Source organism: Canis lupus, chromosome 15 (genome assembly GCF_003254725.2).
Source record: "Canis lupus dingo isolate Sandy chromosome 15, ASM325472v2, whole genome shotgun sequence".
NCBI lineage: Eukaryota > Metazoa > Chordata > Mammalia > Carnivora > Canidae > Canis > Canis lupus.
The window spans coordinates 9,548,200-9,570,202 of record NC_064257.1 but is presented as its reverse complement, the minus strand read 5'-3'; the positions used below and the strand labels follow the sequence as shown (position 1 = coordinate 9,570,202).

The following is a 22,003-nucleotide window of genomic DNA, read 5'->3' as shown; positions in this document are numbered from 1 at the left end:
TTTCTAATTTTATGGATTTATCTTAATTTATAGATTGGGTTTAATTTCTATTATAATTTAACTCTTTTATACCACAGACCATTTACCTTTATTTCTCTGTAATGGTTGTGTTTGACTTAAACTTTAAATGAATTCACACAGAAGTCGTCATTCGAGAACTATGGCGCATCAATATAGTAAATTAGGGAGCAGCAGCAACATGACTGCCAAAAGTGCAACATAATCACTTTGGTCACAAAGTGTCTACAAGGGACATGGACAAAAAAGAAGGAAAGACAGACATGAAGAAAGGAGTGAAGGAGTAGATAAAAGGGAGGAGAAGGAGAAAAGAAACGCAAAAGAAACCTAGGGAGAAGTCATGGGGAAGACCTGTGGCACGCCATCAGCAGTTGTCAGACACTGCAATCCATGCCACATACATTTATTCAAAGCTGAACTAACCCTGAGCAGTATAGTTTTGGATGAGTGGCATAGAGAATGTGTATCTGCTTGACTCCCAACCTGCTTGTTCTCAAGAGCTATTACAAGATGTCCCTGTAAAAAGTATGAAGTCACACCCTGTCTTAAAAGGATTTGCCCTGTTCTGAGTTCTTTTCAAAGGAAGATAGACCACTCTCAAATGGTGTAAAGGACTATATTCTGATGATTTGTTTTAAAACAAAACCATTAAAAAGGACACGAGTAAGTGTAGGGTTTTATATTGTAAATGTTGGATAGAAAGAGCAATAGTTAGGACTTCAAGGGAATTTTTATGAAATAGTATATGTTAGGAGGTAATGAGCCCCTTGTCTATTAAGCTACTCAAGTGAAGATTAGAAGACTTTCAAAAACATTGTAAAAGTAACTTCTTTGAATAGGAGGTTGGACAAGAAGGCATTGTTTTTGTGTACTATAAATCATAATATGTAGCAAAAACTTTTATTTCTTGTGTGCATTATTCTTACAAGATTTGAGGAAACAGTTTAATTACTATCGGTTGTCTATGTTATTGATAACTTTGAATGTTTTATTGATTGCAGATAGGGCAACTATATATGTAGTTTTTTGTTTTTGTTTTTGTTTTTTGTTTTTTTAAAGTACACCAAAGATTTATGGATTACTGTGCAAGGAAGTTTAGGCCAGTTCTGAGATTTTATGCTAATAACTCTAGTTATAACCACTTGTTATACATTACATAAAAACAGATTGGTGAGTAGATCTTTGACTTGGATGTTATGATGTGTGGAGTTTATTCTAAGGTTGAAGGAATGAGGAAGACTATCTAGAGGCAGGTTTGAGAAGAGAGCCAGAGTGAGGTTCTAGGATTATAGCAACAATAAGGAGTTGTTTTTTAAGAATTAATTTAGATGGGTTTTAGATCTCAGTAATTTGAATCTGTTTCCATTTGTTTACTGGTTTCCATCTGTTTTTAATCAGATAAGAGATTTGTTCAAAAGGATGTGTTAATTAGATTTTTACAGTGGTAGTTCTAAATAGATTCAAAAGAGGGAAACTTAAAAATCACTTTTTCTTATTTACATGCTTCACTTTTTATTCATTTATGAATGTGCCATTGACCTTTTTAATATCTAGCAAGCATAACATATTTTACGGATTTTAACTGGATCTTATAGTTATTAATAGTCATGTTATATTGCTGTGTGAAACAAAACAAAAACTAAGCCAAACAGTTCTTCTAATTTTTTCTGTAGTACAGTAATATGGAAGGAAATCACTCCCTTTTTTTGTAATACAATACTATAGTGTCTCCAAAATACTAATAATTGATTTATCCTTCCTTTTATGCATCCTTTATTATCATATTGTATATAATAAGTGTTCTTAATAGAAAGCTTTTTGTTTATCTTTAAAAATGAAGATGTTGGGCAGTCCCGGTGGTGCAGCGGTTTAGCGCTGCCTGCAGCCCGGGGTGTGATCCTGGAGACCCGGGATCGAGTCCTGGGTCGGGCTCCCTGCATGGAGCCTGCTTCTCCCTCTGCCTGTGTCTCTGCCTCTCTCTCTCTCTCTCTCTGAATAAATAAATAAATAAATAAATAAATAAATAAATAAATCTTAAAAAAATGAAGATGCTTATAGTTTTATTACATACATTATTATTATTTTTCTTCAACTTTGTTTTTTTGTGACATCTCACCGAGAAGGGATTTTTCAATACTCATTTTAAGCAGTTTCTTTACATGTATGTGGGGGGAAAAGCAAGCTGTTAAATTTTGTTAGTTTTGAAGAAACTTGAAAAAGAAAATATATTTTACAAAATAAGTTGATTTTCCCTGGTCTATGACTTAGGGTTTTGTTTAATTTTTTTTTGTTGTTGTTGTTGTTTTGTTTTTGTTTTTGGTTTTTTTTGCTGTTCAGATTCAGAATTTGAATTTTAGTTTGGCAAGAACAACAAATAGTAATAGTAATTGATAGTGATAGTAATTGTAGTCTTTAGTAGAGGTAGTAGCTGCCACATTAATAATAGTATGAGGAGAATGATTATATTTGGCAGATAAGAAAACAGCAGCTTAGAGAGACACAATATTTTGTTAGTGGCTGAGCTGCAATTAGAGACCATGCTTGCCAACCCATTGTTGTTTTCCATAATACTGTACAGTCTCAATCTGGTGTTTGTGATAATGGCTGTAAAAGTGCTTTAGTAATAATAAAGTATTGTGCAAAGCTTAGGTGTTGGTATAATATACAATGAACTCTGGCCTCCATTTATTAAAATGAGGAATGTGAAAATAATCAGCATGTTTTGACCAAGAAGTGAAAATCAAGTGTGGTATGTTGAACCACTGTATTTTGCCCATTCAGTACAGAAGTTTGCGGTTGGGTTGGGATTGTGACATTAGTGTTTCGGGACCCTTATTTTATTTCCCTGTTTAATGCATGTTATTTGGGCATGCAAATATAACAAACTGGTAGTCTCCCAAATTTTTGTCTTTTATACCCAGGATTGTTGTGTTTTTCAGAGATGATTAAAAACTCAAGTTTCTTTTGAGTAAAGTTAAAACATAGGAATCATGCTCTTGAAGTTTAAAATTTTTAGTATACAGAAAGTAGGACATGCAAATACTGGACTGTTAAACTGAGAAATAAATGGGCCCCCTAAATAAATAAACATTTACACCATGTCCAGAGTGTAGTGTTCATGCCAAGGGTGAATGTGAGTGGGAAACTTGAGACAAAAGTGTTGTCAATTTCACTTAGAGGGCCTTCTTCTTAGAAGAGGTGAGAATTTTGAGATTCTTTTTTCTTTTAATAAGGGAGGAGGAGAAGGCATCAGAACTAATGGGGTGGGTTAGGGAATGGGAGAACTAAATAGAGTATGAAGTTAAGATTAAGGGACTGGAGGAATCCAACAAAAAGTGGAGGTAAAATAGGAGGTAATCTAGGTGGTAATCTAGGTCTTTCAGCTAAATTACTGGTGCTCTGGAGGTTACTGGAAGTAATTTTGCAGGAGAGAAGAAAGTGATTGAAGAGCAGGGTAAATCCTAATTTAAGCAGCAGCATGTGTTTGATAAGGGACAGCTAGAAGTTCATGAGAGAGATTGATGTATCGCTATTCTTGGATAATTTAAATATACCTATTATTTATATAAAAGTACTATTTTTATTTTAAAAATTGAAATGTCCTATATGAAGGATGAAGTATCTTCTGTACTGTTAAACATTGCTAGGGTACTGGTAGATTTATTACAAATTTTCTTTTTCTCTAGGGTTTGGATTCAGGATTTGTTCCTAGTGTCCAAGACTTTGATAAGAAACTTACAGAGGCTGATGCTTACCTACAAATCTTGATAGACCAATTAAAGGTATGGTATTAGTTTATATCCTGAATTGGGATAAAGTAGTAAATGGTTATTAACAAGCTTGATTTTGAGTGTAAAAAATTATCTGATTTAAAGCTGACATACTAAAAGATCTGGGTGGCCTTTAAGTATATTGATAAGTAGTGTGTGTGTATAATGTACTTTTTTGTCATTAAAAAAGTAAATACGTAGACATAATTAGAAAATTAGCATGTTCTGTTTTAAAATTCTGTGAAACTGGTAAATTTTAAAGTAGCTCAATTTCTGAGACCTTGGTTTTTCCATTTTGAGGAGGAAGGTTGGGGGAGGTGATTTCTCTAACTTCATTTATCATTAATGAAATTGTCTCCTTTAATTCCTACTTTAAAATTAATTATAAGCAAAAGTCCTGGGAAGCAAATGGCTTGTTGATAAACTTGGATGTATGCTTTTTTCTATGTTTAGTAAATATATACAGTATAGTAAAATGGTTTGATACTATAATCATTTTCTTTTTAATCCTGTAGCTTTTTGATGACAAACTTCAAAACTGCAAAGATGATGAACAGAGAAAGGTAAGTTCTATAGTCATTATTTTGCCTTAACTATTTTAAAACCAAGAGCCTTTTAGAGAACAGAAGGACCTCAGGGGTTTTTGGCTACTATAATAGTACTACTGACTATTTATGATGGTACTACCATATAGAATTCATGGGGGAGTTTTCTGGTGATTTTCTATGTTGATTTCACAATTAAACAAAAATTTTAATATGATGCCCTTTTTGTGAGTACCACCTTCCTAGGATTAAGTTCTTTCCTTTTGAGGTTTTAAATGTTGAAGCTGGTAAGAATTTACAGAATAAGCTGGAAGCCACAGATGAGGAGACAAAACGAGGATTGCTTTATTATTATTTTTTTAAGATTTTATTTTTAAGCCACTTCTCAATACCCAACTTGGATATAAAAGTTGCATGCTCTATCTACTGAGCCAGCCAGGTGCCCCTGAGTGTTGCTTTAATAGTGGTTCCACTACTGCCCCCCACCCTTGAATTTCTGAGAATTACTTTGTAGTTTGAATATTATTTTCTTTTTTCCAATTAACGTATTTCCTCCTTGACTAGGTTTCCTATTGCAGTATCATTTATTTTTTTTGTTTCTTTTGACCATAGGTTTGTATCTGGCTCTTTTATACTTTGGTAATAGTACTTGTAGTAACTCATGTTTAGCTCCCCTTCCATTCTAAGGTTTGGAATTTAGCTCCATTTCATTTTTAAGCAACTAGTCAAAGTTTAAGGTGATTCTAAAAGAAGTGTTTTTTTGAAATTTTTTACTTAAATTGAATTTAATTAACATATAGTGTATTATTAGTTTCTGAGGTAGAGTTTAGAGATTCATTAGTTGCGTATAACACCCAGTGGTCATTACATCAAGTGCCTCCTTAATGCCCATCATCCAGTTATCCCATCCCTCACCCACATCCCCTCCAGCAAACTATAGTAAAGAGTCTCATATGGTTTATCTCCCACTCTGTTTCCATCTTATTTTATTTTTCCTTTCTTCCCCATGTTCATCAGTTTTGTTTCTTAAATTTCACATATGAGTGAAATCATATGTTTGTCTTTCTCTGACTTTCTTATTTTGCTTAGCATAATACACTCTAGCTCTATCCACGTCATTGCACATGGCAAAATTTTGTTCTTTTTGATGGCTGAGTGATATTCGTTTGTGTGTGTATGTGTTGTGTGTGTGTGTGTGTGTATACACACACCACTGCTTTATCCATTCATCTGTTGATGGACTTCTGGGTTCTTTTTTTTTTTTAATTTTTATTTATTTATGATAGTCACACATACACAGAGAGAGAGGGAGAGACACAGGCAGAGGGAGAAGCAGGCTCCATGCACCGGGAGCCCGACGTGGGATTCGATCCCGGGTCTCCAGGATCGCGCCCTGGGCCAAAGGCAGGCGCCAAACTGCAGTGCCACCCAGGGATCCCGACTTCTGGGTTCTTTTCATGTTTTGGCTATTGTGGAGATTGATGTTATAAACATTGGGGTGCATGTGCCCCTTCAAATTACTGTGTAGAACAAATGTTTTAAAATCACATAGTGAGTCTATAAAAAAGACTTTTTTCCATATAAGGAATAATAATGTTTTGTGTTATTTAATGTTTTGTGTTATTATTAAAAATCTTGAATCACACGAATCTTATTTGAGGATATAATCCATAAATGTTTGAATTTTTGTTTAAATGTTTAAGTTTTTAAAAGTATAACAGAAGGTACTCCCTTCCCAACTTGCCTCCACTTGCTTAGAGTAATGGGTACATTTTGGTAAAATTCTTTAAATGACCACTAAAAAACAGTGATGGTACTTCTTTGGGCTTTTGATTATTTTCATTTAAACTTCTCATTTTTCACAGAAAATTGAAACTCTCAAAGAAACAACAAATGTAAGTTATGTGTTTAGTAAACTCTAAAACTCTTTGCATTAGAAAGTGCTTTAAGGTGTTATTTCTATTTTAAACTGCTGCTTAAATTAATAAATTGCTCTGTTAATAGGAGCAATTGAGATTTTAATTTTTATAAATTTTTGCAAGGGTGTGTATAATTTTATAAAGGAATTAAAAGGACTTGAATAATCTAACAAATTCATTTTATATACCATTTTATCTGTTTCTGGTCTTGTCTAAGATCCTTGGATAAAAGGTGTCATCCGTGCACAACATATATTCTCTTTTCTATAATTAAAACATATTGTGATTCAAGTTTTCTGATGTATTGGCCTTCTGACATTATATAATAGGCTACTAATAAGATTTGTAGTTTGACAAAAGCACTTTGGCAAAGTAGTAGTGTTCTAGGTTCACCTATATTGTGATAGGATCCTTTAACCTTCATAATTCCATAAAAGTCTTGAATAGATGTTTTAGAAATTTACACTGGGATTGCTTGCTGTTGATCTAAGAATTTGGAAGTTAATCAGACTCACATCTTTTTCTTTTTGAAGTGTTGAAAAACCAGTTAGAATGTTATTTAGTATAAATTAGCAATTTTTTTGCATTCTTTAATTTATAGAATTGCTAATGATAACTTCATCTGACACTATCGGTATATTAGAACCCACTGGATATTCAGAGAGGGTATTTCTTGTGTATTATGGAATTAAATCCTGTACATCTGAACTGATTTTTTTTTATAAGCTTTAATGTCATATAACTGTTTTATTTGATGCAAGATCCTAAAATCAGTGTTCTGTTTTTACAGAGCATGGTAGAATCAATTAAACACTGCATCGTGTTGCTGCAGATTGCTAAAGTAAGTAAATTTTACTTTTTATTACTTGCATTTAATGAGATTTAAAAATTATAATGGTGTTTTTCTTTAATAGAAGATGACTTGTTTCTGAAATATATACTTTTCTACAGTAAATTGTATTGTGAGGTTCCTGGTACTATTGAACAACTGTTGTACTGGGATATTACCTTGGTAGCATGTGCCTGTTTTTGACATGGTAATTTCTGACCCAATGACTGGGAAGGAGGGGAGCACATTTGAATTACTTATCCCTTTGTTCATTTTATACATTATCACTACTTGGAGCAAGGATCTATTTTGTAAAACCTTTCACAGAAAAGTTTTTCTTAGAAATTAAATTTTAGCAAGAGTTCTTTTTCTCATCCACAATAAGGAGTATTAATAAAGATACATATTTATTGTGTTGTAGATTTTTTTTCTGGTACTAAACTACATTAGTGAACCACTACTTTAAATTGCTGTTCTTTATTCATACCACAAAATGTATTTTGAATTGTTGTGGTTCAGTAAAAATTTCATGGCTATTGTGCCTGCTTTTCTGAAAAATGTTGGTGTATTCAACTTAAGTATAGATTTGATTGCTTTGTATTTTGCAAAATAAGCATTTTAGTGTTTGAAAATAAGAATTAAAAAGGAAATTCTGCTCCCATTATTTCTACCTGACTGTACCTCTGTATTTCCAGCTAGTGGCTTGAAAAGGGTGGGCAGGCAGTTCATCTGCCAATAAGAGGCTACTATTGGGATGTTTGCATGAGTTTTTAATTACTGGCCTATTTTACCTACTCAGTTGTATTTGTTTGCCCAATAATGGTCACTTTTAACCTAGTATTGTTAATGATACAATCTTATAGGACAGTCCATTTGTACTTAGATAGTAAGGATATTCAGCATATAAATTAAAGGAGGGCAGTGTCATTTTCTTTTGAGGCTGATTCAGTATTAAAGTGTCACAACATAAGGGCTTATGTTCACTTTCTAGGGTTTTTTTTTTTTTTTGTGACAACTCTTGTCTGATTCCTGTGTATGTGTCTAAATTTTTCATCTACTTTTGTGGATCAGAATATATACTAAAGGGAGGATAGGGTTAGAGGTATAAAAAGGTGGTAAGGTTTTTGTTTTTCTTCACTGTGCAATTACATGGGTGGGTGGATCACCTACTATTACCCAAAAGCCTCTGGAGTGTACAGATAACCAGTAAACTACACCATGCTCAGTGTGAATTGGTAGGTATTTTAGGGATGCATACTGCCACCTTTGGAAGATTGAGGAAGTAGAAGGGCTGAGAGTGTTAGGCTGGTTTGGATAATCTATAAATTACTCAAAAACAAGGCACCTGAGCCTCTTTGAGTAGGTCACCTTTTAGCTGCCCATAAAGAACGTTTTTGGTGTTCTGTCTTTGGAATGAGTTAGAATTCAAATTACTAGTACTCCTTATTTGAAGTTTCCTTTTTTTTTTTTAAGATTTTTTTTATTTTTTAAGTAATCTCTACATCCAACATGGGGGCTCAAACTTATAACCCTGAGATCAAGAGCTGCACGCTCCACTGACCAAGCCAGCGAACTGTCCCTAGTAATTTCTACTATTTAGTCTGTACCTCCTACTCTGTTTTCTTTAGCCCAGCTTGATAGTTACATTTCAAGGTCCTTCAGAATGGGTAACATAGATTAAGTAAATGGAATTTGGCTTTTTAACTCTTTTTAGAAGGAAGTTTTTCATGGCTTTTAATGTACAAACACATCCCTTAAGTTATACATGTACTCTATATAAACTCTGTGTATCTCTAATGTAAATCAGACCATTTCACTTACCTGCTCAAATCCTCCTAAATGGTTTCTCATCTCCCTTGGAATGGAATCTAAACTACTTACAGTAACTTAAATCATTTGAACCATCGTTACTCTCTCACATCTCATCTACCCTCACTTGATTACACTATTCCAACAACACTGGCTTGTTTTCCTTTTCACAGGCCAGACTTTTTCTGCTTCAGGGATTTGTATTTGCTTTCCGCATTACCTGGAAGGAACTTACCCCAGATTTCCAAGAGTCACTCCCTCACTTTATTCAGATTTCCACCCACATGAAATCTCTTTGAAGAGATCTTCCTGACCACTCTAATCTCTAACCTCTCATTTGTGATGAGAGGTCTTGCATCACTGGCCCAATTTACATGATATCTTGTTTATTGTCTCTCTGCAACCTGATTTATAATCTCCTTAAGGACTTTGTTTACCATTGTATTAGTCTGCTTGGGCTGCCATAACAAACCACCACAAACTGGGTGGCTTAAAGAACAGAAATTTATTTTCTCACAGCTTTGGAGGCTAGAAGTTGAAGATCAAGGTTCCTGCCAATTTGATTCCCTGTGAGGGGAATCAAACTTGTAGATAGCCACCATCTCAGTATGTCCTCACACAGCCTCTGCTTGGTACATGCACAAAGAACAGAGAGAGAGAAGAGAGAGAGAGAGGGAGAGTGGGGAGGAATAGAAGGGAAAGCGGGAGAGTGGGGAGAGAGAGGATGAGGAGACTTCTCTGGTATCTTATAAGGACACTTACTGGGTCAGGGCCCCATCTTTAGGACCTTATTTAACCATAATTTACTTCATTAGAGACCCCATCTCTAAATACAGCCATACTGAGGGTTAGGGCTTCTGAATTTGGTGGTGAGAGGTAGGGACACACAAATATTCACTCCATTACACCACTTATCCTCAGTGCCTAGAACAGTTTCCTGCCACATAGTAGGGGCCTGATAATTGTGAATTTTGAGTGGATGTTTCTAATACATAATTTTTATTGGCTGCACAGTTTCCACTTTATGATTTTTTTATTTAGCCACCTCTCTGTTGTGCTGTTGGTAAACATTGCAGAACTTCTAATACTGATGGGAATATAAGTTGTTACAGCCATTTTGGAGGACTATTCTTCATTGATAGGTTAATAAAATATTGAAATCAGCTACTTTGAGAGAGAGATTGCCACCTGAGACCCCAAAGGAATATAGGAATATAAGAAGATAGTCAATTTGATACCTCTATTATTTGGAATTTATTTAGTATTAGCTTTTTAAATTTATTTTTTAAAGGGATTTATTTATTTATTTGACAGAGCACAAGTAGGGGAACAGCAGGCAGAGGGAGAGGGAGAAGCAGGCTTCTCACAGGGAGCCTGCTGCAGGACTCGATCCCAGGACCCTGGGAACATGGCCTGAGCCTAAGGCAGATGCCTAACCAACTGATCCACCCAGGGACCCCAGTATTAGCTTGTCAGAAGCAGCATGCTATATAGGTAGGATTTTTAAACTCCTTCCAGTTTTGATTCTTTAATTCTCATTAGCAGAAGTTTCCCTCCTGCCTCAATGATTAATAATGCATTGGTTCCTGAATTTTGCTATCCATTAGAATCATCTGGAGATGTCTCATGCCTGGCTCCCACTCCCAGACATTGTGTGGTAATTGCTATGGGTTATCACCTGCGCTTTGGGATTTTAAACTCCCAGGTGGTTGTAATATGCAGCAAAGTTTGGGCATTACTTGGTTAGTGAGATTTTCAGGTGGCCTCTGTTAGTTCAGAATTTGTTCTTTGTACCATAGATGGAGACAGCTGGTGTTTCATGGGAAACTGTGGAAGAAGGTGAGGGAGGTAGAATAGAGTGGAAATAATCTGGGAGGCCCTGTATCTGAGGACTTGACCAGAGATTAGGTGATAAGACCATATGCCACAACTCATATAAGCAAGTGAAATTAATTTTAACACTGCATTTTATTTAACCCAATATATCCAAAATCATTTCAACATAAGCAATATAAAAATTCATTAGTGAGAAACTTCATATTCTATCTTTTTTTCTTGTACTGAGTTTTCAGTATCTTGGTTGTATTTTACAATTTGAACTAGCTCCATTTCAAGTACTCAGTAGCCATGTGTGACTAGTAGTTCCCACACTGGACAGTATGTACAGGTCTAGATTATCCTTTCAAAGTAGGTTGTATATTTAAGTTGTCTTTGGATCTCAGGTCCTCTCCCCAGGACATTTTTCTTTTGTAGAGTTTTTTTCCATAAGTGTTTATAAATATCTCATTAGACTTTTTAAAAAGATTTATTGATAAAAAAGATTTATTGATATTTACACTATAAAGTTCACTCATTAGCATGCGTCAGAACTTAATTCCTGTTCATTTCTGAATAATATTCTATTGAATGGATATTAACACATTTTGTTTATTCATCAGTTGATAGACTTTTGGGTTCTTTCCAATTTTTTTTTGGCCATTATAAATAATACTGCAATGAATGTCATTATAATGGCTTTGTGGAGGTGTATTTCCGTTTCTTTTAACTTTACACCTGGAATTGGCATTAATAGGGTCATATGGTAACTCTGTGTCTAGCTTTTTTAGAAACTGCTAAACTACTTTTCAAAGCAGCCACACCATTTTACACAGTGTGTTACAATTCCATTTTACACAGTGTGTTACAATTCCATTTTCTTCACATACTCACCAGTGTTTGTGATTTTCTTCTTCTTCTTTTCTTTTTTTTTTTTTTTTTTTGGTGACTTAAAACAGCACTCATTTATTAGCTCACAGTTCTGTAGATCAGACTCTAAAGTAACTGGGCTGGGTTCTATGCTTAAGGATATCACAAGGCCCAAATCAAGGTTCTAGACAGGTTGAACTATCTGGAGGCTCTGGGAAAGAATCTACTTCCAGGCTTATTCACGTCTTTGTTGTAGGACTGAAGTCCCCATATCCTTGATAGTTGTTAGCTAGAATTCACTGCCAGCAACTAAAGACCTCTCTCTGGTCCTTGCACAGACTCTCCCCATTTTCACAGCCAGTGGGTGACCTAGCCTAGCCTATCCTTCTCATCGTTTACATTTTTGACCTTTTTCTTCTGGCACTAGCCAGGGAAAGTTTTGCTTTTAATATTAATAGCTCATGAAATTGGATCAGTCTACCTGGATAATGCTTGTGTCTTATGGTCAACTGTAAATACCACATGATTTTACTTTTTGGAATCTGAAAAACAAAACAAATGAACAAACAAAAGCAGAAACAAACCCATAAATGCAGAGAACAGTTGGTGGTTGCCAGAGAGGAGGGGAAATTAAGGGAGTGGGAAAAATGAGTGAAGGGGAGTGCGAGGTACCGGCTTTCAGTCATGGAATTGAGTAAGTCATGGGGATGAAAGGTACAGTATAGGGAATATACTCAATGGTATTGTAATACCATGGTGACAAATGGTATTTGCACTTGCGGTAAGCATAGCATAATGTATAGACTTGTCGAATTATTGTGTTGTACATCTGAAACTAATATAACATTGTCAGCTGTACTTTAATTAATGAATAATAGATTCATGGAACCTATATATATCACTCCTGTCATTGTTTTGTTGTTGTTGTTGTAGCCATTCTAGTGGTATCTTGTGGTTTTGATTTGCATTTTCTTAAGGAATAGTGATGTTGAACATCTTTTCATGTGCTTTTTAGCTATTCATTTATCCTTGGAGAAATGTCTATTAAAATTCTTTGCTGATGTTTTAGTTGGGTTCTTTTTAATCTCATTGAGTTGTAGGAGTGATTTTATATGTTCTAAATACAAATCCTTATCAGACATGATTTGCATATTTTTCTCCAGGTTTGTGGGTTGACCTTTTCACTTTCTTGATATTGTCCTGAGAAGCATGCATATTTTTATTTTTTATGAAGTCTAGTTTATCAATCTTCTATTGTTTGTACCTTTGGTGGCTTATCTGTCATTGCCTAATCCTAGATCACAAAGATTTATTCCTTTTTCTTCAAAGAGTTTTATAGTTTTAGCTCTATTTGTATGTCATCCACTTTGGGTTCATCTTTGTAGTGTGAGGTAGGGGTCTAAATGTATTTTTCTGGGAACGCCTGGGTGGCTCAGCGGTTGAGTGTCTGCCTTCGGCTCAGGGCCTGGATCCCGGGTTCCCGGGATCGAGTCCCCCATCCGGCTACCTGCATGGAGCCTGCTTCTCCTCCCTCTGCCTGTGTTTCTGGCTCTCTTTCTGTGTCTCTCATGAATAAATAAAACCTAAAAAAAAATAATAATGTATTTTTCTGCCTGTGGATATCCGGTTGTCCTAGCCTCATTTGTTGAATCTCATCAAACTTGAATTTGTGTTTTTTTGTTTGTTTGTTTGTTTGTTTGATATAATTGGTAAGTGTGTTAGTTGCTCCATAATTTTTTTTTTGTTTTTTTTTGTTGTTGGTCCATAATTAAGGGAGTTTTTACTAGACTACATTGACTTATTACAGAGATGAGGATATATTTCATATATGTTGTTGGTAGGCATGGTTTTAAAAAACTGAAGTCTATAATTTTGGTCAGAAGTCTTACCAAATTATGTTGTGCTGATGTTTTGGTTCATTATCACATTTCCAGATCTCAGTCATGCTGGTATATTTGGAGAATAGCTTTTGTATTAAGGATTGAGGGATTTATAACCAGATAAACATATAGTTTAAGTGGGAAGTAGCATTAGACCTTTGCTTTGTTTCTTTAACATAATTCATTTTGAATGCACTCAAATCTTGAGTTCAGTAATTCTTGAGATTTAGCTTTAACAGAACCTGATTAAAGGTTACAAAACAAAAACAAAACAATTTTTAAAAAAGAAGAATGGAAGTGGGGGTAAGGCGGGGATGAACATAGCCTTTTTAGGTGATAGAACAAAATCCCTAAAGTACATGATGAGAATGATAAGGCATTTAATAGTCTATGATTTGACTGTGCCTTAAAAGACAAACCACAACAGTAACAAAAATAATGAACCCTAGTTTAAAATATGCTGTAGGTAGCATACATTATTAATTGAGAACATTTGGGGAAAAAGTTTGTCAGATACTGAAGTTTATTTTAAATTATACCACAATTAAAATTTGTGGTTTTCTTAGATAATATACATATATCTATTGTAATATATCAGTAATCAATCACTGCATAACAAACTAGTCTAAGCTGAGTGTCTTAAAATAGCAACAGTAATTTAAATTTTGCTTTCAAATATGCAATTTGGGTAGACTTCATGACTTGTTTCTGTTTCATGCAATGTCATCTGTAATGACTTGATGTGGGGCTAGAGGATTTATTTACTTTCAAGGTGGTTCACTCATATATGCCTGGAAAGTTCAGTTGGGAGCCTAGATTCTTCTCCATGTAGCTGCTTGGGTTTTCTCACAGTATGGTGGTTGGGTTCCTAGAAAACTTGGTGAAAGTTTGTAACATTTTCATGACCTTGTCTTAGAAATCACATATAGTCACTTTCTGTTGTACTTACTGGTAGAGACCATCACAAAGGCCCACCTAAGGTTCTAGGGTAAGGGACATGAACAGTCTTTCTTGTTGGGGCCATTTCTGGAAATTTTAATCTATCACATGTATGTAATATTTCTTTCTAAGAAACCCTTTGGAAAAATCAATTTAATATATAGAAATTAATAAGGGAAAGCCAGAATTAAAATGCTGTCTGAGCAAGAAACTTTAAATTTCTCTTTCTTCTTAATAATTTATTTTCAACTGTGTCTATTAAGAATTAGCTGAAACTTTGAACATATAGTATATATATATTCGATATATATTGAATATATATTCTAAATATATAGTTAATTTTGCAAATAGGGGAAAACCTCAGCATGAATTACACAGTTGACAAAGTGCAGTTATTCTCAAGGATATGTAAAAGATACCGACTGTGCTGGAAGTTCCCAAAGACCACCTTTAGGTTTGATGATCTTGATGATTTGCTTGGAGGACTCTCAGGACACAGTGTATAGTCATATTCATAGCTATCCTTTATTAGAGCAAGTGATCCAAAGCATTATCAGCAAAGGGGAAAAGCACATAAGGCAAAATTCAGAGGAAACCAATGCACAAGCTTCCAAATGTCTTCTCCCAGTAGACTCACAGAATGTGCTTAGTTCTTCCAGTAACAAATTGTGACAACATATGTAAAATGTTGTCTACCAGGGAAGCTCATTAAAGCCTCAACACCTATGGTTTTTGTTGGGACCTTGTCATGTAAGCTCCCTCTTCCTAGCACTTATCAAGATTCCAGACTTCAGAAGGAAATCAGTTTGTCAGCATAAACCATGTTCTTTGCCAACAGTTTAGGCACAGTGAGCCGCTCGTATACCAGACAGAGTGGTGGGAACCCTCCTGAAATCCAAGTTCCTAGTCATTAGCCAAAGGCTAACTTGCCAGCAGGCAGGCCTGCTATGTCAATGCTTTTTTGTACCTGCACTTAAAAAAAAAAAATTCCAAACCTTCACATTGCTCATGGTTGACCCTTCAATATATTGATTTCTGAGCAAACTAAGTAGTTAAAGAAAAGGTTACAGATAAATGAGATAAAACTTGGCCATTATGTTTAAAGCCAAGACCAAATAATGGTTTCTCTTAAGACTTTAAAATTTCCTGATAAAGACTATACTTTCAGGGATCATTTCTATAGTTTGTTACTAGAGAAGTTTCTCTGAACGTGTAGGGTACCAAAAAAAAAAAAAAAAAATTTCCTGATAGTTAGGAGCTAAAACTTAAAACAGTTTTATTTAAAATTAAACATGTTATCTACATAATACAAATAAATGGATTATAATTACAGAACCTAATATGTGTTGGTAACTTTCCACCACCTTCTTCCTGAAGTACATCCTTGGAGAAGCAAAGCAAAATAGCATATTAAGAACATGAATTCTGAAATCAGACTTTTGGAATCCTGGCTCTCCACCCTCTGTCTCATTTTTCTCATATGTCCAATATTAGTAGTACCTACCTTATAGAATCGGTAGTATTTATTATTCCACTTGGAATAATAAATGCAAAATATTTGTTAGTGTTAACTTCTAGGTCATTCCATGGATACCATGGGTATATAATTCTTATACCTTTGTTTTTTTAAAAGATTTTATTTATTTATTCATGAGAGAAACAGAGAGAGAGAGAGAGAGAGAGAGAGGCAGAGACACAGGCAGAGGGAGAAGCAGGCTCCATGCAGGGAGCCTGATGTGGGACTTGATCCCGAGTCTCCAGGATCACGCCCTGGGCTGAAGGCGGTGCTAAACCGTTGAGCCATCCAGGCTGCCCTGATTCTTATACCTTTTAAGTGCAGTAAGAGTGTTAGGGTTGTGGGTAGTTGGTAAAATTTACTATAAAATTATCTTCAATCCTAAATTAGTATATCTGCTTTTAATAGTTGGTACTGCTATGACTACACAGTCTCATCGGATATTTCTATAATGAACTTAATTAAGGATCTGTTTAGAAAAATAATTGCCATGCTATTGGTGGTGGTTGTGTAGCCAATGATAGAATTATGTTTGGCTAGCAATGTACAAATGGAATTATAATCTCAGTAGAAGCAGAGAAATGGTTTTCTAACACTGTTACTGACTAGTAAAGTAAGGTTTCTTAATAGGGAAGAAAGTACACAAGGACTTTAAATAAAAGAATGAAGTTAATATTTTTAACATTTTTCCTTAAGGACCAGTGTAATGCGGAGAAGCACGCAGATGGAATTATAGTAAGTTTAATCTAATCTTTTTGTTTCCCTTTACTTCTGCAGAGCATTATAACCAGTCATGTCAGGAGAAGCCTGAACTTCTACTCATTTTTCAACACAAATTCCTCTCTTCACCTACTCACTGCTTTTTGTTGTTGACTCTTGCAATTTTCCTTAAGCTCCTAAAGTTGGCCATCTTTCAGCAATCATTTGCAGGGAAAATATTAAAATTTTTCTAAGTGTTGGTTCAGATTGAATCACTTTGCATGTGTTAACATGAAGGGTTAATCATGGTGTGAAAATACAGCTTTTATGACTAAGGCATAACTCACAATGCTACATTTCTTGTCAAACTTCTTTTTTTCCCAGATGAAAGCAGAAGGGGAGGGATTCAGTATTGAAACATATCTTAATCTATTTAATATTTGTTTATCAGTTTCTATTTTACTTTTAGATTTTACATGTTGTGTTAACTGTCATTGCTATTGTGGTATACCTTGTGTTTTTATTAGAACAAATTGCAACATGACTTCTCTCACTTACAGCCGTTTTCTTATTCTTTCCTCCTCCTCAGCTTTTTACTCTTCCCTTAGATTCAACTTCTTTAAAAAGAAAGGAAAATTTTATTATTGGTATTTCCCATCTGAAAATAGAGTTTGAAGATTTATAGTTGGAGTGACCCTATTTTTATGATAACTGAATGACTTCTGTTTAGACTGTATTTCTAAAGCAGGAGGCAGCCCTCCCTTTTTTGCCCCAAGACTTTACAGATGCCAGCTTGTCTAGGTCTGGAAACTTCAAAATCTTCAAAACCATCTCATGGTTATACTTGAAAGGATAAGCATGTTATCTTATATTTGGTTTAAAATGAAAAAAAGTTAAATATGTTGTTTGCGTATTTCTTAAGAAGCCAGAGATAAGTATTTTTAAAGTTTGAATTAGAGACATTGGAATTTTTTATCTTTTTTCACAGTGTGAATTCAGAGTTTGAGCCATGGTGTTATAATACGATTATGTGATATGAATACAATCTCCTGCAATGTTCTCTCTCTTCCAGAGCTATCAGTTAAGACTGTGAGCCGCATGGAAAAGGACTATTTCATTTTTTGGTTTTCATCTGGTGTAGTCTTTTAAATGATAGATGTAAACTTTACTCTGGCAGAGACCTCAGTTTAAACATACCCACCTCCTCCAAGTAAAAAAAAAAAAAAATCAATAAACTACGGAGTCTTGTTTTTAAAATGTCATCATGCTGGCAGAATAAGTTCTTGGCTTGAAATCAGAAAAATTTAGATTTTTTTTCCTCTAAAATTGCAACTACATGTTTATTTTTTATTTTTATTTTTTTAAACTTTTTTTTTAAATTTTTATTTATTTATGATAGTCACAGAGAGAGAGGGAGAGAGGCAGAGACATAGGCAGGGGGAGAAGCAGGCTCCATGCACCGGGAGCCCGATGTGGGATTTGATCCCGGGTCTCCAGGATCACGCCCCGGGCCAAAGGCAGGCGCTAAACCGCTGCGTCATCCAGGGATCCCAATGTTTATTTTTTTTCTTCTTAATCCTCCAAAAGAAAGCCATCTTCTCTGCACCACCCAGTTAGAAGATATATCTCTTTGCCTTTAGTGACTGTAAAACTAGATACCTATGCAGTGTGTGCAGTGACACAATAGAAGGTGGTAGTGGTATGAGGTGGAAAGATAAAGTCCTAGTGGTGCAAGTACATTCACCAGGTAGAGTTGTAATGTTTAAAGATAGCAAAGCAAGAGAGAACATTTCTCTCTGTCTTTGATAGAGAAACAGTATTTGTGGTGAATTGAGAATTAAGTGACAAGCACCAAACTGAATCTAGAAGTTACTGTTTTGGCTTCCTAAAATTTTCCCACACCGTTTTACAACTCTTGACAAGTTTTTCCTTTTAGCTTTACCTTCCTATATGACAGAGATTCTTTCACTATCCCTCCTTCCTGAGGTTTTTTTTTTTTTTTTTTTTTTTTTTTAATAAAAACTCTTAGACTTCTGTATCATAGAGGTGTTTTATTTCCTCTTTCCATTTTGATCCGCTTATCTATATAGCTACCCTAAGGACTTTGCTGTCAGAAATGTGGGCATTTCATACATTTGGGAGGGTCAGCGCTGAAAGGGCATTTAATTAAAAATAACTATACTGTGTTTCTTTATCTCAGAGTACTATTAATCCTGTAGATGCAATATATCAACCTAGTCCCTTGGAACCTGTGATCAACACAATGCCCACCCAGACTGTCTTACCTCCAGGTATGGTATTTGCAAAAATATTTCAGATTAATTGATTAGAAAAAGCTTAATTTGTACAGCTGTCATAGTAATCTTGAAGGGCTTGTTTTTGTTTTTTAATAAGTAAAAGAAGTCACAAAGTGGTACAGCAGAAAATGAATTAGGAAAAGGTGATAATATTTTTGGTATTGAGGTTTTTTTAAATGCAGTGAAATAACTTTTGATTTTCAAAGTGATATGGAAGGAAAACTAATACTTGAATTAGCTGGTGGGACACAATCGTATGACCCAGCATTTGTGCTACGAAGGAAAGCTTAATCTACCTTGGTCTACTTGAAGGTAATCCGGGAACTTTATATTTTGGGGTATTTTTTATAACTATGAAGAATACAAATGGTTTCTTCATGGTGGACTCTAAGGTAATAGAAGGACAGGATGACATTTGTGATGCCTGCCTATTAGATAGACGTGTATTTTTAAGTATAGAGTGATCAATAATATTTTAACTAGCAAATGAAGGCTTAGGGACAATACCCATGTAACCAGTTCTTCTTACCTTTTGTTGTATCCAGCATCTCTGTTTTTTCAATGATGTGGTTAAGTCAGAAATTGTAATGAAAAAATGCCTTTAAAAATATGTAAAAGTACATGAAATCCTTTTGTGAATTTGGATTCATTAAGAAAATGAGCTTAATGTTTTGTGGGGCTAAAGAAGTACTACTGCCCTATTTTATTTTATTTCTTTAGATTTATTTATTTAGAGAGAGCGTGCGCACGCGCATGTGTGTACGAGCGGGAGAGGGGAAGAATCTCAGGCAGACTCCCTGCTGAGTGCAGAGCCTTATGCAGGGCTCAATCCCACGACCCTGAGACCAGACCTGAGCCGAAATTGAGTCAGCCACTCAACTGCCTAAGCCACCCTGGCGCCCCATGTACCCTATTTTAAAATGATTTTATGTGGTTTGATGCTTAGAAAGACTTTATCATCAGAAGTGTTTGCTGATTTTTTTTTTTCAAAGATTTTATTCATGAGAGACCGAGAAAGAGAGGGAGGCAGAGACACAGGCAGAGGGAGAAGCAGACTACATGCAGGGAGCCCGACGTGGTACTCGATGCTGGGTCTCCAGGATTGTGCCCTGGGCTGAAGGTGGCGCTAAATCGCTGAGCCCCCCCACCCCTCCCCCCCGTGTTTACTAATTTTATAGAGTATTTTTATTGAGATTTTGGCTGCTGTGATTAGTCTTATTTATTTATTTATTTATTTATTTATTTATTTATTTATTTATTTATTTATGATAGTTAGAGAGAGAAAGGCAGAGACATAGGCAGAGGGAGAAGCAGGCTCCATGCACCGGGAGCCCGATGTGGGATTCGATCCCGGGTCTCCAGGATCGCACCCTGGGCCAAAGGCAGGCGCTAAACCGCAGCGCCACCCAGGGATCCCGATTAGTCTCTTGATATCCTGCCTAATGTCTTACTACCTGGTAGCATATCACCATTGAGTTTAAAGGGGATGGAAGGTCAGGAAGGAGTAGCATGGAACTTGACTGACTTAATGGAAGACAGTTTCAAAAATTACTGATCTTTAGAATTTTGAATTCCATACAATTGCAGTTAACACACGTGTATTTGGCTTTTTCTCTTAACTTCTTTTGTATGTTCAAATCTTCTAGAACCTGCTCAGTTGTGTAAGTCAGAGCAACGCCCATCCTCCCTACCAGTTGGACCTGTCTTAGCTACCTTGGGACATCATCAGACTCCAACACCCAATAGTACAGGTACAGATTTGTGTAATTTCTTTAATTCTCATAACTCATTAACATTTAAGATTTGTGTGTGATGACTGATGGAAAAAAGGGTGAAATGTGTTGTATATTTGTGATGGAGATACCATAATTTTACCATTACAGTTCTATACTTTGTGGATAGAGCCAGAAGCTCTAGTAATAATTACATTTTAAATAAAATATTGCAGAATATTGTTTACCTTAGGAAAAGATTTATTTTAAGATCTTATTGGCTTTTTAAAGAATTTTGCTTGAGTCAGACCTGTATACTTTATTATTGTAAAGAAATCAGTACAAAAGTGTAGAGAACAAAGCTGAAAGTCTCCTTTATTTTCCCTCTCATTTGCATGTGTTTACATGTATTTTCATGTACATATGTACGTATATACCTATATTGGTTTTTTTTTTTACTTAAAAACTTCACTTATTTTAAAGATTTTGTTTGTTTATTTATTTATTTATTTATTTATTTGAGAAAGCGAGCACGAGCAGGAGGAGGGGCAGAAAGAGAAGCAGACTCCCTGATGAGCAGGGAGCCCACAGTGAGGCTCAGTCTCAGGACCCTGGGATCATGACCTGAGCAGAAAGCAGCTGCTTAACCCAACTGAGCCACCCAGGTGTCCCCCAAGTCTTTTCTTGAGTATATATATATAGTTAGCAATGTGACATTAGTTTCATGTGACAACTTAGTGATTTGACAAGTGTATATATTATGCTATGTTCTCCCAAGTGTGTTGCTACCATCTGTCCTGTTACGTCTCTGTTACAGTATTATTGACTGCATTCCCTATGCTATGCCTTTTATTCCTGTGACTTATTCAATCCATAACTGGAATTCTGTATTTCCCTCTCCCTTTCATCTGTTTTGCTCAACCCTCCACCTGTCTCCTGTCTGGCAACCATCATTTTGTTGTCTGTATTATATGTCTGATTCTGCCTTTTGTTTGTTTATTTGTGGGGGGTGTTGGGTTTTTTCCCCCACTTATGAGTGGAATCATGTGGTATTTATCTTAGTTAGACTTATTTCATTTAGCATAATAACCCTCTAGGTTCATCCATGTTGTCTCAAATGGCACAATCTCATCCTTTTTTATAACTCTGTAATATTCTCTCTGTGTGTATACACACCACATCTTTCTTTTTTCACCTGTTGATGGACCCTTAGGTTGCTTCCATATCTTGGCTATTGTACATAATGCTGCAGTAGGTATAGAGGTGTGTATATCTTTTGGATTAGTGTTTCCAGCACTTGTTATCACTTGTCATTTTGACTTGTTACTACTTGCCATTCTGTCTGGTATAAGGTGAAATCTCATTATGGTTTTGATTTGCATTTC

At 35.3% G+C, this 22,003-nt stretch overlaps 1 protein-coding gene and 1 pseudogene across 9 annotated transcripts in view; both read left to right on the top strand.

Annotated features, from left to right (window-relative positions):
- The window catches only part of OSBPL9 (oxysterol binding protein like 9), a 160,770-nt gene that overhangs the window by 112,378 nt on the left and 26,389 nt on the right, over positions 1–22,003 (top strand). For 6 of the 9 annotated variants that reach the window (XM_025420090.3, XM_025420087.3, XM_025420092.3 and 3 more), the window contains 7 exons: positions 3,705–3,800; positions 4,304–4,351; positions 6,199–6,228; positions 7,043–7,093; positions 16,607–16,645; positions 18,810–18,900; positions 20,553–20,657. In XM_025420090.3, coding sequence (XP_025275875.1) covers positions 3,705–3,800; positions 4,304–4,351; positions 6,199–6,228; positions 7,043–7,093; positions 16,607–16,645; positions 18,810–18,900; positions 20,553–20,657 — 460 coding nt within the window. The remainder of the gene's footprint in view (positions 1–3,704; positions 3,801–4,303; positions 4,352–6,198; positions 6,229–7,042; positions 7,094–16,606; positions 16,646–18,809; positions 18,901–20,552; positions 20,658–22,003) is intronic. The other 3 variants (XM_025420091.3, XM_025420088.3, XM_035699075.2) reach the window with 1 other exon arrangement.
- Positions 15,547–15,642, top strand: LOC112642682 (small nucleolar RNA U3; annotated as a pseudogene).